The sequence below is a fragment of the Scardinius erythrophthalmus genome (assembly GCF_964197995.2).
Source record: "Scardinius erythrophthalmus genome assembly, chromosome: 4".
NCBI classification, from domain to species: domain Eukaryota; kingdom Metazoa; phylum Chordata; class Actinopteri; order Cypriniformes; family Leuciscidae; genus Scardinius; species Scardinius erythrophthalmus.
In genome coordinates, this window is record NC_138224.1 from 6,811,671 (window position 1) to 6,824,641 (window position 12,971).

The following is a 12,971-nucleotide window of genomic DNA, read 5'->3' on the forward strand; positions in this document are numbered from 1 at the left end:
GGGCGTCATGACAGGAGGCTTCAGTCGGTTAGGAGTTAGAAGCAGTGATGCAGGTTCAGTGCTGAAGGGAACATATTTCAGCCAGTAAATGCTCAGGGGTTGAAGTGAGACTCGATGCTGTTCTGGTCGGGCAGTCATGGGTCTGAGGAAAGGGTTTGGAAGAACTTTAAGAAGACTTACTGGAATCCTCTATCGCCTGCCAAAAGTGATGCGGCGCTCCGGTCGACTGGAAGTTAGCCTGCTGTGGAAGTCATCCGGTGGGTCCACATCTCTTTTATCCTCAGGCAAATGGAAGATAGATGACAATTTCATACTGAGCAGCGCAAAGTCCCTGATTCATTGCAAGTCTATGGAACAATGAGGACAGATATTAGTGTCATTTCTAGTACAAACAATACTGACATTTTTGTCTTAAAAATGTAATTATTGTATTAAAAAGCAGGGTTTTTTTTATTATTAAAGGGATAGTTCGCCTAAAAATGAAAATTCTGTCATCATTTACTCACCCTCAAGTTGTTTCAAACCTGTATGAATTTCTTTTTTCTGCTGAACACAAAAGAAGATATTTAACCAGACAGTTGATGGACCCCATTGACTTCCATAGTATTTTTTTTTCCTACTATGGAAGTCAATGGGGTCCATCAACTCATTTTTCAAAATATCTTCTTTTGTGAAGAAAGAAATTCATACAGGTTTGAAACAACTTGAGGGTGAGTAAATGATGACAGAATTTTCATTTTTGGGCGAACTATCCGTTTAATCTGTATGTGTTTAGTCAACTATTGGCATTAACTCTGCCAATTGCAAAACTCACCGTCATGATGCTAGGTTGCTGTGCATGGTTTCTAGATCATTGATATGAGGTCGATTACTGGCACAAGTTAAAAGAGGCATTCTCCAATGGAAATTATTTTAGGCCTAAACTTAAACTATGCTGGTCTTCATTAAACTGAATCTAAACTGTGATGTTCAGCAGTGCCACAATAGCATAGCTAGCAAACTTACTGTGATCTGAGATTGTTGGTCATAAAGGGGGTGAATGAAGAATGAGAGAGAGAGAGAGTCTATTATTCAGCAGTCACCAACTTCTAGACAGTGATTGTTGTGGACTATTGTTGTTGTATTTTGTGTGTGGTATCATTGTTGCGCTTCTGTCTCAGTTAATGTAATGTTAACCTCACAGTTTTAAGGCACAAATGCAGTGCTAAGTAGCGCAATGCTAACAGCCACAGACTCCCACCGAGCAAACACAGACCAGAGCGCTAAAAACATCCGCTCGGTGTCCCGCTGCGAAGGACAAAGCCCAGTCTAAACACCCCAGTGGGAAGAGGTTCACGATAACATGCCAAATAGTTTGTCAGTTTAACATCCATCGAATGAATGACTCAAGTAATGAAAACTGATTGCAAAAGAATGGAGTGTTTTCTTGACGTCTCGTCACAGGCAGGTGTTGTCGTGACCTCGGGACGGTGGTGTGTGTGTTGTTTCAGCGGTCTGATCTAATCCCAGCGTGGAGCCGAGCTGGAATGGAGACGAACAGAGAGCAACATGAGAATCTCTATTCTTACCTTGTTTCTAAAACAGCACGGACACAGACTGAAACAATAGTTATCTATGTGATCAAGGACAGGCTCGGCTACTTGTTTAGTCAAGATTTGCAAAGTTTCACAAACAGACTATTGTTTTGGGAGTCTGATATGAGAGAGACATTTGACAAGGAAATGGCACCATCAAAAATAAGCAACATCATATTGTTCCTTACATACCTCAAGTTCATTCTATTAAGTATATTTAAGTAAAGTTCAAGTACATCTTATGTAGTAAGTATGTTAATATTAATGTACTAGTAGTATACTTGTAAGTGTACTATTTCAATAATGAGTCTAAACCCACTTTTTAGTGTATAAAGTTTACTTTTAAGTGTAAAAGTAGTAAACTATGAGTACACAACTACGTTTTTCGTACTTTAACTGTACTTTAAGTAGATTTAAAGTAAAATTTGAAGTTCCTACAAAAATTCACATACTCAGAATTAGAAACAAATCTGTTTTCTTAATAAATCAATATTTTCAAACAATGTAAGTTTATTAGACATTATGTAAAACCGTATTAAATAGGCTACTCAATCAAAAGAGTACACGCCAAATATACTTATTTATACTTTTAAGTATATTTCAATCAAAAGATTAAGTATGCAATAGGCCAAATATACTTTTCTGTCAGTATAAGTCAAGTATACTGAAGTGTAATTTTAAGGATGTTTCTGAGAAGTATAAAACGTAGACTCAAAGTATACTTTCTTATTTTAATTTTAAAAGAGGTATACTTCTTTTTTGTAAGGGTGACAAAGGGTGTCAGTTTGAGGGACATATTTTATCAAACACAAAAAGGGTTTACAAATGTTTTATGCTTTAACTTGCTGCTTCACCCTTTTTTTTGTGAGGATGGAAGTATTTTATGGAAAAGTGAAGTAAAAAAAAAAATAGTTGTGAAAGAAAGACACCTCCACCTGTCCAGAATAAACAAACACCTGGTTTATGCTCATGAACTGCCTGTACTGACACCAGAGGCAGCGTTTTCCTTTAATTACAGATCTTTACAGTATGTGTTTCTTTTCCTGGTTGTCAGAGTCAGTCACAGTCAGTTGCCACATCTCAATTTGCAGATGTTTACCATGTACTAAAAGTACATACGCTTGTTCAAAAGTTTGGGGTACTGTTCGTACTGTAATGTAAGTTTAGAAGTACAGTTCTAAACTTTTGACCTTTCTGTTTATCAAAGAATCCTGACTTTTTTTTCCAAGTCCAATTCTAAGGAAAAACTTTATATCACGCAACTGCGACTTTATATCATATTTTATATTTTTCATATTTTCAGTTGTGGAAATAGTTTTCCACAGTTTTCAACATTGATAGTGATAAGAAATGTTTCTTAAGCAGCAAATCAGATTATTAAAATGATTTCTGAAGGATCATGTGACACTGAAGACTGGAGTAATGATGCTAAAAATGCAGCTTTAAAATATAATATTTAAAATATATTCACATAGAAAACTTTTATTTTAAATTGTAATGATATTTCACAATATTCCTGTTTTTACTGCATCTGTTTTTAGTCTTGGTAAGCAGAAGAGATTTATTTCAAAAACATTAAGAAATCTTACTGACCTCAAACTTTTGAAAGGGCGTGTATACTTTGATGGGGATTTTTGAGAAATGTAGTATTGGCAAATCATAAATTGTGTCATAAAACCAGAAAAGCCTCAACAGTAAGCATTATCATCAGGCTAAATTTAGTAGCTAACTTGAATTTAATTAAATGTCAGGTTCATGCTTTTAAAAATTACAAAATGAACCATTACAAACGTTTCCTTTTCATGCAAGTTCAAAAACCCATCTATTGTTTAGTCAACCTTTGTTTTCAATGCATTATATTAAGGGATGCTCTATTTATTATCTCGCTTATTACATAGAATTGGTTGAATGTTCATTGGGATGCTGCATATATTTTCTTTTAGAGTGTTAATGAAATCAAATGAACCTTAATATTATTTGGTTATGAGGGTGGTAAATGTTTAGAAAGTGAGAGTGCTATGGGAATGACGGTTTAGTCTGAGTGTGTGTGTTATATGAGCTGTCTACTGTCGGTAATGTGTTTGTGCAGGAAACATTTAAGAACTTGAATGACTTGTTCTCTGTCAACATGCAAAGTTTTAGAAACAGTCCCAAATATTGCACTGTCACGCCACAGTCTGGATAGAGGGCAGTATTCTGTGTGTGTGTGTGTGTGTGTGTGTGTGTGTTGCTCCTGGGGCAGGTCCTGATCGATAGCGCTGTCCCTCATTACGGGAAGTGCAATTAAGGAAGAGGCAGGTCTGCACTTCCCACCCGCCCCAGAGACCAGAACAGATTGTGTGTGTGTGTGTGTGTGTGTGTGTGTGTGTGTGTGTGTGTGTGTGTGTGTGTGCATACATTAGCTCAGTTCCTACACTGACAAGACCGCAGCTCTGTGCAAAGAATGGCACTTTAAGCAACCATTACCCATCATGCCCCAGTATTAAAGGTCCACTTTCATCACACTCCTATCATTGCTCATCCTCAGTGTCATTCTGCTCTCTGCCGATCTTTAAAAAGAGCAGCGTTCAATCAGAGATGATGAGATGAACATCTCAGTGATGTTACAGTTAAACATTAACTTTGTCCTATACAGTATGTCTAAAATTCCTAAGGAGAAATAAAAAGACATATATGAGATAAGCGATGAGCGTTTGACGTACAGTAAGTTATGATATGAATGTGGATAGCATAGCTCACATGCTTTGGTCGTTGAAGAATTCACTGAGAAATGTTTGAGATTCTGGCTTCTGATTACAAACTTTGGGTAATCTGAACACAGTTTGAGATTTCTGAGATCCCTTCTGAAACTCATGAGAAAATTTTATTGCTTTCTATCATAAATATTTAAGACATTAACAAGATCTTATTTGTGATTTTCCTTTACTTGTCTGTTTGAGGGGACGAGATTAAATTTGGGTATTTAAAACCCAGAGGAGCAGAAAGTGGATAATGGATGAATGAGCAAGATTTAGATGGCTGTCAGTAATGAGAACAGTAAAAGTAATGATTGGTTTAATTGTTTAATAATTCTGAATATTAAGGGTGATGAATCTGGGGTGTTTACAGCAGTGTTAAAAATTCATTTAAATACAAAGTGCTTCCCTCATCACCTTTCCTGTAAGTGTCCATCATTTTCTGGGCAAAACGTTCATCATTTGACAGTCAAATCAATCGACTCAGCACACTGAGAGAGAGAGAGAGAGAGAGAGAGAGAGAGAGAGAGAGAGAGAGAGAGAGAGAGAGAGAGAGAGAGAGAGAGAGAGAGAGAGAGAGAGAGAGAGAGAGTTACCTTGGAGATTGTATGGGCGAGAGACAAATAAGTTTGTCCTTCTGTTCTGAGAGTGGTCTGCACAGGATGAGCGTTTGTGTTTGTGATGGCATGCTGTGAGTTAAGCTTTCGAGACAGAAAGCGTCATCACTCATATGCTTCAGTGGGATGGGAGCAGCGTTCTGCAAACTTTACGGCAAAATTACTCAGCAAGTCAAGTCTCAATCTTCAGGTAGGTCATAACAGCAACGGGAACTGAAATAAAAGCACAAAAGGTTTTTTAGTCATTGAAAAATGCCTTATGAAATCAACATGTGCATGAATAAGCAAGTGCATGTGGTTATGCGTCATGTTTTCTGTGAACAGTGGCTCTAGTGAGGACTGGAAAGCAGAGGATGCTCTTCTTAATGTCTATATGATTTTGTTTCATTTCAGCATCAGAAAACATTTATTCTTATGCATGTGGAAGTATACATAACTTTAAGTCCAGAAGTTTTCACAGGCAATACATATTATATATACATGTAAAACACATTACTATAAAGATTGTCTTAATGTGTTGGTGATCGTTCTTAAACACATGACTATACTTTTCTACGTAAAAAATTTGCATGTGCGGCATATTTTTTGCAAACCAAAATTTCCATTTAGCCCACCAGAAAAACCATCGTATTTCACTAAATCTCCAACAACAACAAACGTTTGTTGAGGAAAGGTGTGAAAGGATGGACTCGCATCATATAGTGGGCTTTTGTTATCCATAACACCTTGCAAAACTACACCTTCAGTGGTAAAACCACTCAAAACACATCAGAAATGCTCTAGCAACATGCAAATATTTACTTTTTACAAATGTACTGCAATGTTATTACATTGAGGCAACGAGTTCAGGTCGGTTTTAGGTATAAAAGTTTTAAAAGGGTATTATTTGAAGCATACTGTGGGAGTAACTGCTGTCTGTTCCTGTTTCCTCTCCTCCAGGTTGCAAATACACATGTCATGCTCAGTGCCGTGACCAGGTGGCGCTAGACTGCCATCAGAACGGATCCATCAATGGCTGCCCACTCAGCGCTCTTGCTCAGGACCATCTGAACAACAACCAGTCCTCACACAGCGTGAGTACAGACAGAGATTATTTGTGCGTGGTTTCACGTTTACATGCACATTCAGTTCAATCTAAACTAAAATAAAAAATTTAAACTCTTAGAGAATGTTAAGAATCAACACATCTGCTAGTGATGGTTAGGTGTGACCACAGGGGGGAGTAAAATTCCAGATACATGACCTAAACTAGTCTCTCAGTATTGCTGTAAATGTAGACTGAGCAATGTTATATTCATTCTTGGTCACCTGGTCTTGTGTATGTTATTTGAATCTTTATTGGCAGATAACAGATTAATGGAGAAGCATATCGTTTTTTAGTACGGACATTAGCTGAGATCATGTGTTGACATTTTTTCTACTATGGGTGTATTGATCATAGTTTGGTCATACTAATTATTGCTTTTCTTTAGTCCTCACTTAGACCTGTTTAATGGAATGGTGTGACTTAGCTAAAGGATGATACACTGTTATGTGAGCACACACACACACACACACACACACACACACACACACACACACACACACACACACACACACACATTCCCACTGCACTTGGCATGGAACTAACAATAGCAGGATATTACTCTTGGGCAGAATTCCTCTGGTCCCCATAGTGTCCAGTTTTGTTCTCATGTGCCTGTGCTAGTCTAAAACTATCACTCCCAACGCTCTGTAAACTGTGCTGTATGAATGAAAGACGAGCAGTGTGTGTTTGACCTGGCGGGGTCAACACACAAGTTAGTGTGGTATGTGTGCTATTCACACTAATCCAGGTCTGTCAGTTTAGTGCGGCGTAGAGATATACTGGAATATGTAAACTGCTGTGTTACTGTGGCTACAGATCCGAACTGTATCGTGACTGTTTGGAATAGAAAAGTGATTCTGATTATATATTTGCACTCCAAAATCAGAAATATTTAGCATTTGGATATTTAGCATTTTATTTGATATTATTTTCATGACAATTGGAAACATTTATTCCCCCAAATTATTAGTAACCTTAGGGTGAAGTGAAAAAAATCAGTATATGATTTAAATATTATTTAAAGAACGTTTGTAAAGTAGACCTGAAGAAATGCATGGAAGTTTTTGCTGTTATGAAGTGCAGACACGATTTACATTAATGAGAGATTTTTTAGCATTACAGTAGTGAGAATTTGAGGGGGAAATGTGCTTAATTATCATGAAAATAACCTTAGTAGTCCTAAAACTAGACTTAATTTTCTTAATTCCCAGATATTTCATTGTCAAATTAGCTGTTTCCATCCACCTATTTTAATGCACATTTTGGGATATCGCATAAAAAAAAACGCTGAATGGATGCCAAGACAATTTTTATTATGTAACAGTATGGCCACAAATGTGGTGTTATCAGTGTCGGGTGTAACTAATTACTAAGTAATTAGTTACTGTACTTTAATTACTTTTCCCTTGAAAAAGTAAAGTAAGGGATTACTCTTAATTTTTCTGTAATTGAATTAATTAAATTAGCTAAAAACTGTGTATAGACCAATCCGATCTCATGGCAATTCGTATGCGTTTTATGAGGGGGCTAAACCGTACGACCTCTCTCATACAAATTTGTACGAATTAGCGACCTTGTATGAAATGCCATGAGATCGGACTGGTATAAACCAGTGGTTCTCAACTCCAGTCCTCGGGACCCGCTGCTCTGCGCATTGTGGATGTCTCTCTTACCTGACACTCGGTTCAGTTCATGGAGTCTATCCTAACGAGCTGATGATCTGAATCAGGTGTGTTAAATAAGGGAGACATACACAATATGCAGAGCAGAGGGTCCCGAGGACTGGAGTTTAGAAACACTAGTAGGCTATAAACTAGAACAATTCTATATAAAACAACAGTGGGTAGATCAAAATCTATTGTCTGATGTTAAATAGTATGTTTATTATGTAACCTTCTCCTATTAAATTGTTTGTTCAATTTAAGCATAATTCATGCAATTTTATAGTAGTTATTTGAAAGAATTAAAACAGTTTCATTCCCTGTATTATTCAGCTTGTTGAGTTTGATATGGGATTTAGAAAGTAATTAGTTATAAGTAATTAAATTCTTTTTAGAGAGAGTAATTAGTACAGTAATCTAATTAAACTGTTGAAGAGGTAATTAGTAACTAGTAATTACTTACTTTTTAGAGTAACTTACTCAACCCAACAGGCTGTTATGTCTGTTTTTTTTGTGTGTGTGTGTGTGTGTGTGTGCGTGTGTGTGTGTGTGTGTGTGTGTGTGTGTGTGACATATACCACAAATTAAATGTAAGTGAATGTACTGTACAATGATGCCATTAATCACATCATTATGCTGTTAGTTTATTTGTAATATGGATGTTTAGTACGCAGTGCTGTGTTAGAAGGTGCCGTATCGTGTGTGTGTGAGGTCTGAAGTTGGTTCGTTGGTAATTTGGGATTAAACATGGGTGTGGATATTCTCATAGGACAGTGAGGAACCAGCTGTCTGTGTCAGTCTAAACATGGACGAGTCTAACATTCATTTTAGTGTGCGTGTGTTTGACTCTTCATATAGACCCAACATTCCAGACCAGGAGCCCCCTCCCCCTGAAGACAGTCGGTTGAGTCAGCCACGTTACACAGGGCCAGACAAGGTCACACAAACGCTGACGGTTGAGAGAGGGATGTAGGGAGGACAGGGTGTTTACATGTAACACCCACTCAATAATGCAAAAACAGACCACTGATAAAATACAAGAGAAAAATGACATCAAAACATAACATCAAGTTTGTTGAGCAAATGTAATTCCCGAAGATTATATTTTTTGAGTATGCATTATTAACTTTAATTTTAGTTAAAATGTTTAGTATTTAGCTTTAATTTATTTGTATTTCATTTTTTTTTTAAGTTTAAGTCTTTCACCAATATTTATATTAATTACCCAAAACAAACATTATATTTACAGGTGAATTAATTCCTAATATCTGGTTAACAGGTACATATCTAAACCAAGTAATATAGTTTGTTATTTTGCATTCTTGGCTCATCTAATCCAATTTTAATGTAAGAACAGTCTATTTTACAAATATAGCTTTATAAATCCATGAGTATGTCTGTTCAGAGTGTAAGGGTGATTCATATCTGAGACTTTGCATGGCTTACTGTAAAGTGGTTTACCTTGGAGAACACTGCTGTATTATTGCTGTACTGTTGGATCAGCAATATTGTGTGCGGAGCCTGAGAAAGAAACAGAGGTGTACGGTAAATATGATCCGAACGAAAAGGAACAAACAGAAAGATGTAGGAAAGAGAGAGTTTCCTGTCAGGAAACAGTCACAGGATGCCTGCAGCATAACCGAGTACACACACACACACACACACACACACACACACACACACAAGCACGTCTTGCGCACATCACATTAGACTCAAGCACAGATAGAAAAACAAAAACAGAGGTGCATTGACCACAATAACTACTAAGCTCCAATTGTGCCCACCCATTTGCACATACCAAAGATCACTGTAAGCCAGCGGGAGAGACCATCAAGAACATCTATATATGTTCTTATTGTAACACATTGTTTTGTCAAACTTGTTTTGTAGATGAGTGCTCCCAAAAAAAGCATGTTAAAGTTGAGATTCAGCACAAGTATTCAGCAGGATAATGTGTGTCGTTCATTTTTTTTCTGAGGCAGCAGTTTTTTGGCAGGCGTGAGCTGAATGCTGGGAACTCTTTGGGTGGTGAAGCTGGTCCAGAATGCAAGAGGCAAAGCTTGAACTCCACCGCACTAACCACACACCCATGTGACTCCCAAGAAATTGGGATAAATGTCACACAATCGGGTCTCTATTGGTCAAGTTTACTGTATGTTTAGAATTGAATTTTGTTCATGTAAGCCAGTTACTGTCAGAAGAGAAGGACAGATATTTTAGTTAAAGTTCACATCTGAGGTACAGCATCAGGTCCGGACAGTCATGTGAAATGATTGTAGATCAACTGACTGATTCACTTAGACTGATTTGATTTGGCTCTGCGTCACATTGGGTCTAGTTATTCCTGCGTACTATTTCTGCCTGCAACTGATTTCAGATGTAACAGATAACATGATGTTTGACTAGGTTATTCATGCCATTCTATTGGAACACATTATTATATTCTGTTGGAACACACAACACATGCTATCATGTGAAAATGTGTAATGAAGCATCAGTGCTGAACATGCTAAATGGGTTGGACCCAAAGTCCAGCTGATCTTTGAGTGCTGAAATTAAGTAAGGCCTGTAAAGGCCTGTATTATAGCATTCACTGACATCTGATTTATATATCAAACCTCAAGCATTGCATTCATTGTGTAGGGTTAGACTGACATTTGCTTAGAAAGATTTTGAAAGGACAATTTGACGATTGTTGATCCAGTAACGCAGCTTGGGAAAATATGTCATTCTTTGCTGAATTGGAATGCTACAAGAATTCACTTTGGCTTTTAACAGTCACATGATGATGTTCCTAAAGGAATCTTTAAATATCCTCCTACAGTAGGTCAGGCCCTTTGACCTTATTGGTGGACCACAATCTGCGACCATATTTGACATTTAGTTCACTCGACTGTAAACAAGACAAACCCTCTTATCCTCAGAGCAGAATAAGCAGATAGGTCTTCCCTCAGGTCTGGGATTAGACGCTGTCTATTTTAAAAGCTAATTCCGCCTCTTTCTTTAGATCTTCCTTCTGTCAACTAGGTCACTGATCCAAAAAACCTTCTGGAACTTACTATTGTAATTTGCTGGTTTCTAAACACTGTAAAAGTTTCTACGTAATCGTAGTGCATCAATGCATGGATATATGAGTTCTCAGGTCCTGAGAGAGTGTTTTTTAATCAAGCTAGCCAAAAGCAAGCCTATATGTTTGTAAATGAAACCATGGGAGCCCCTAAAACTGAAGACCCGTTGAGTGGTTGCTGTGGCTACTACTATATTAAACAGTAATAAAGTATCTTTCCATGGAAAAGTGCACCCAGCTTCTCTGCATATGAATGAGTGTTTGCTAATTGCTCCCAGCCATCACCACATTCAGAAGGACTGGAATAGCCGACAGGCTCAGCTGGATCTAGAAGTACAAAGCCCAGGGACGGGCATTTGGGACTGATAACAAACCTGATCTGTAAAACTATGTTTGGATTTTTTTTACTCTAAAATGGTAAAATAACCAAACTATATTTCATATAATTCATAGGATCCTGCATACTGTACCCAGAGTGAGGCAATGGAAAAATTTGTTCTCACAATCCATCAGGCCTTATCTTTATCCTTCCACTCGCTTTTCATTCAATCATGGACACATTGTGGATCAATCTAGAGTCTAGAGTTTGAATCAAGCTGTTGTTTATAGAGGTCCGTTACATCTCAGCTCAATGTTTATGTGTAGATAGATAAAACTATTTAAACCAAAGTAGATGCTTTCCTGGGGTATAGCAGAGTTTAAAAGATTGTAAGATAACATAGATCTTTGTGCCTGTATGCACTGTAGAAACCAGACTGACATACAAAGAGTCTTTAAAGACTTCAAGAGACCTTCTGAAACCCACCACAAGACAAGACAGAACCTGCACTGGGGTTAGACTTAACTGTGGGTGTCCTTTGTGTGCATTCTGGTACCAAATTACCTTCTATTTAGTCTTCCTTTACTGTCTGGATTTGTGAGGTTTGGCTGGAGAAAAGACCATGATTTCCATCTAGGGATAGTGAACACTGATTGTTTGTGTAGAAAACCCTGATCTCGGCTTGGATCTCGCTAGCGTTTAGACTGAGAAGCTGAGGTCACTGTCTGTTTCAGCTTCCCTCTGATTTTTTAAGATCACTATTCATATCTTGAGCATCCCAAAATAAAAAATATCAATAGTGTCTTTGTTATCGTGCTGTGCCTTTGGGCGCTGGCGTTTGCTTTACAGTATTGGTTTCCTCAAATAAAAATAGATTTAAGTCACTTGTGATTTTTTGTGTGGAAAGGTGTGTAAAGGTTTGCTACTAATTGTCTAAAATTAATTTTCATAATTACAGCCATCTTTGTCAACAAAGAAATTCTCTAACATTACCTTAATTCAATGGTCTCTTGAAGTATAATTAAAGAGCAAACACTGTACATGTAACAATTTGTCATGATAGGTTTAGCCTTATAATTTGGGACAATTAAAGGACTGAAACAGCTTTACGTTCTGACCTCTCAAACCACACCCTGCCAGATCAGACATTGAGCGTAGTAAGGTGTGTACTTCCTGAGGTCATCCGCATATCCACAGTAAACTCTGTGCGTATGTAAATGAAATTGAAGTTGATTTGCGAGACATTCCACATGCCTTCATGCAAATTCCGGCACATAAACAGTGCCTCTGTGCTGAGAACATGAGCCACTCCCCTTTAGCAAAGGAATGTGGGTAATGTATAATGAAGCCTACGGCCCACAGCCAGAAAAACTACAGGTTGCAGTCACAGGTCACCTCTGTGTCCCTCTTGCCAGACCCTATTGTTCTGTAGTGGACATGGAATGAGTCTCCTAGCGGGGCGAAACCTTTTCACACGCTCCTTGATAACACTGATTTATGGAGGGTACTTCCACTTAAATTTATTGTGCAATTCAACAAGTTTGTGTTGCAACAGCAATTAACACATTATAAAAAGATATATTCTCTAGAATAAGAATTGTTTTTGGTTGAAAATGTTTGTTAATTCAACGTAACTATTTTCTGAGATTTCGAATAAATTCATACTGTGAGATCTGAATGAAAGAGTACAGTTCTTAGAATAAAAAGCACAAAGCTTCACCCCAAACCCAACTGTTGCTAGCAGATTAAAACATACAAATGGGATCGTACAAATGCATACAAATTAACCACCAATTCACCAAAACGTAAAATAGTTGCGAATGGCCATGAGATTGTGCTAATTTGACATCGTACTGACCTACCACTGATGCCTTTGGGTTGCATGATTTGGCCGTTCCTTGTCCGACAGGG

General features: G+C 37.6%; 1 protein-coding gene across 1 annotated transcript in view; it reads left to right on the plus strand.

The window, feature by feature from the left end:
- Window positions 1–12,971, plus strand: part of rassf3 (Ras association domain family member 3) — a 35,298-nt gene that overhangs the window by 2,274 nt on the left and 20,053 nt on the right. Inside the window, exon 2 of the mRNA XM_081364208.1 lies at window positions 5,866–5,999. Coding sequence (XP_081220334.1) covers window positions 5,866–5,999 — 134 coding nt within the window. The remainder of the gene's footprint in view (window positions 1–5,865; window positions 6,000–12,971) is intronic.